General features: G+C 42.7%; 1 protein-coding gene across 1 annotated transcript in view; it reads right to left on the bottom strand.

Moving 5' to 3' along the window:
• Nucleotides 1–460, bottom strand: part of OXGR1 (oxoglutarate receptor 1) — a 1,843-nt gene extending 1,383 nt beyond the window's left edge. The window contains 1 exon segment of the mRNA XM_013007578.1: nt 172–460. Within this exon segment, the coding sequence (XP_012863032.1) occupies nt 172–460 (289 nt within the window).
• Nucleotides 461–1,184: the final 724 nt, after the last annotated feature.

Below are 1,184 nucleotides of genomic sequence, written 5' to 3'. Positions count from 1 at the left end.
GGAGCGGGGAGGGAGGGGAAAAATGAGGACCTAATGTCGGGGGTTTAAGTGGAGAGAAAATGTTTTGAGAAACGATGTACAAATGTGCTTTACCCAATTGATGTGTGTATGGGTTGGGATAACAGTTGTATGAGCCCCTAATAAAATGTTAAAAAAATAAAATCCAGTTTTCACCATTGGCAGGATAGTGAATGAGGAAGGGGAGGCTGGTTAAATACAGCAGGTCTGTGAAGGCCAGGTTTAGCATAAGGATGGTGCTGCTTTTCCAGGGCCTCCTTTTGAAAGTATAGGTGGAAATCGCTATTGCCTTCCCTGGAAAGCCCACCAGGAAGATGATGCTGTAAATGACAGGGAGGTAGCGCACCCCCAATGGGATTTTTTCATCATTGCAATTTCCAAAAGCAGCCGGATAAACGGGGGGATCGGAAGCACTGGCTCCATCATCTAGTGACTCCTTCATGTGGCCTCCTTGCATCTCTCCAGAAAATATACGAGAGTTCCGTTTGGCGATACAAATTGACAGACAAGTAACCCCTTGATAAAGGAAAACAGAAAACATGAATGATATGGTAATGGAAACAACGATCGACTTTTAAATGAAAACTGCTCGATCTTCCTAAATTTGCCACTTCTTTCTCTAATCTCAAAAGAGACCCTGTGAAGAAGACATTGAATTTCTCAAAATGTGACTGTGAGGGAAGTTACTCAAGATATCCAACCATAATAGAAAAGTTAAAGTACCATGAGAATTAAAATGAAAGACTGGGAAAAATTCACGTGTCTCTGTGGAGAACAGTTTGGCTCACTTGATGTTGGAACGAGTTTTAGGGTATTATCATTTAGAGGCTGAACAACAATAAGCCTAAGAAAGCTAGTTCCCCATCACAAGAAGTGGATGCCAACTTATGGGGTCCCTGTGTGTTCAGAGCAGATCTGGGCTCCATCGCATTTTGAAGGATGTGACCTTTGGGAACAGGGGGCCAGGCCCGTCTTCTGGATGGACTCAAACCTCCAGCCTTCTGGTCAGCAGTGTATCTTAATAATTGACGAGGGAGTACCCGCCCCCCCCCCAAATGGAATATGTTTTCAAAGCTATGTATTTTAATTTTTTTTTAACAAAACAACCTTATCACTTTCAACGTACTCTCCATTACACGAAATAGATTGGTCAAATCTGAGATTCT

This window comes from Echinops telfairi, unplaced genomic scaffold, assembly GCF_000313985.2.
Source record: "Echinops telfairi isolate 266 unplaced genomic scaffold, ASM31398v2 ScPeMD7_24;HRSCAF=84, whole genome shotgun sequence".
Taxonomy (NCBI): Eukaryota; Metazoa; Chordata; class Mammalia; order Afrosoricida; family Tenrecidae; genus Echinops; species Echinops telfairi.
This window is presented reverse-complemented; position numbering and strand designations above follow the sequence as displayed.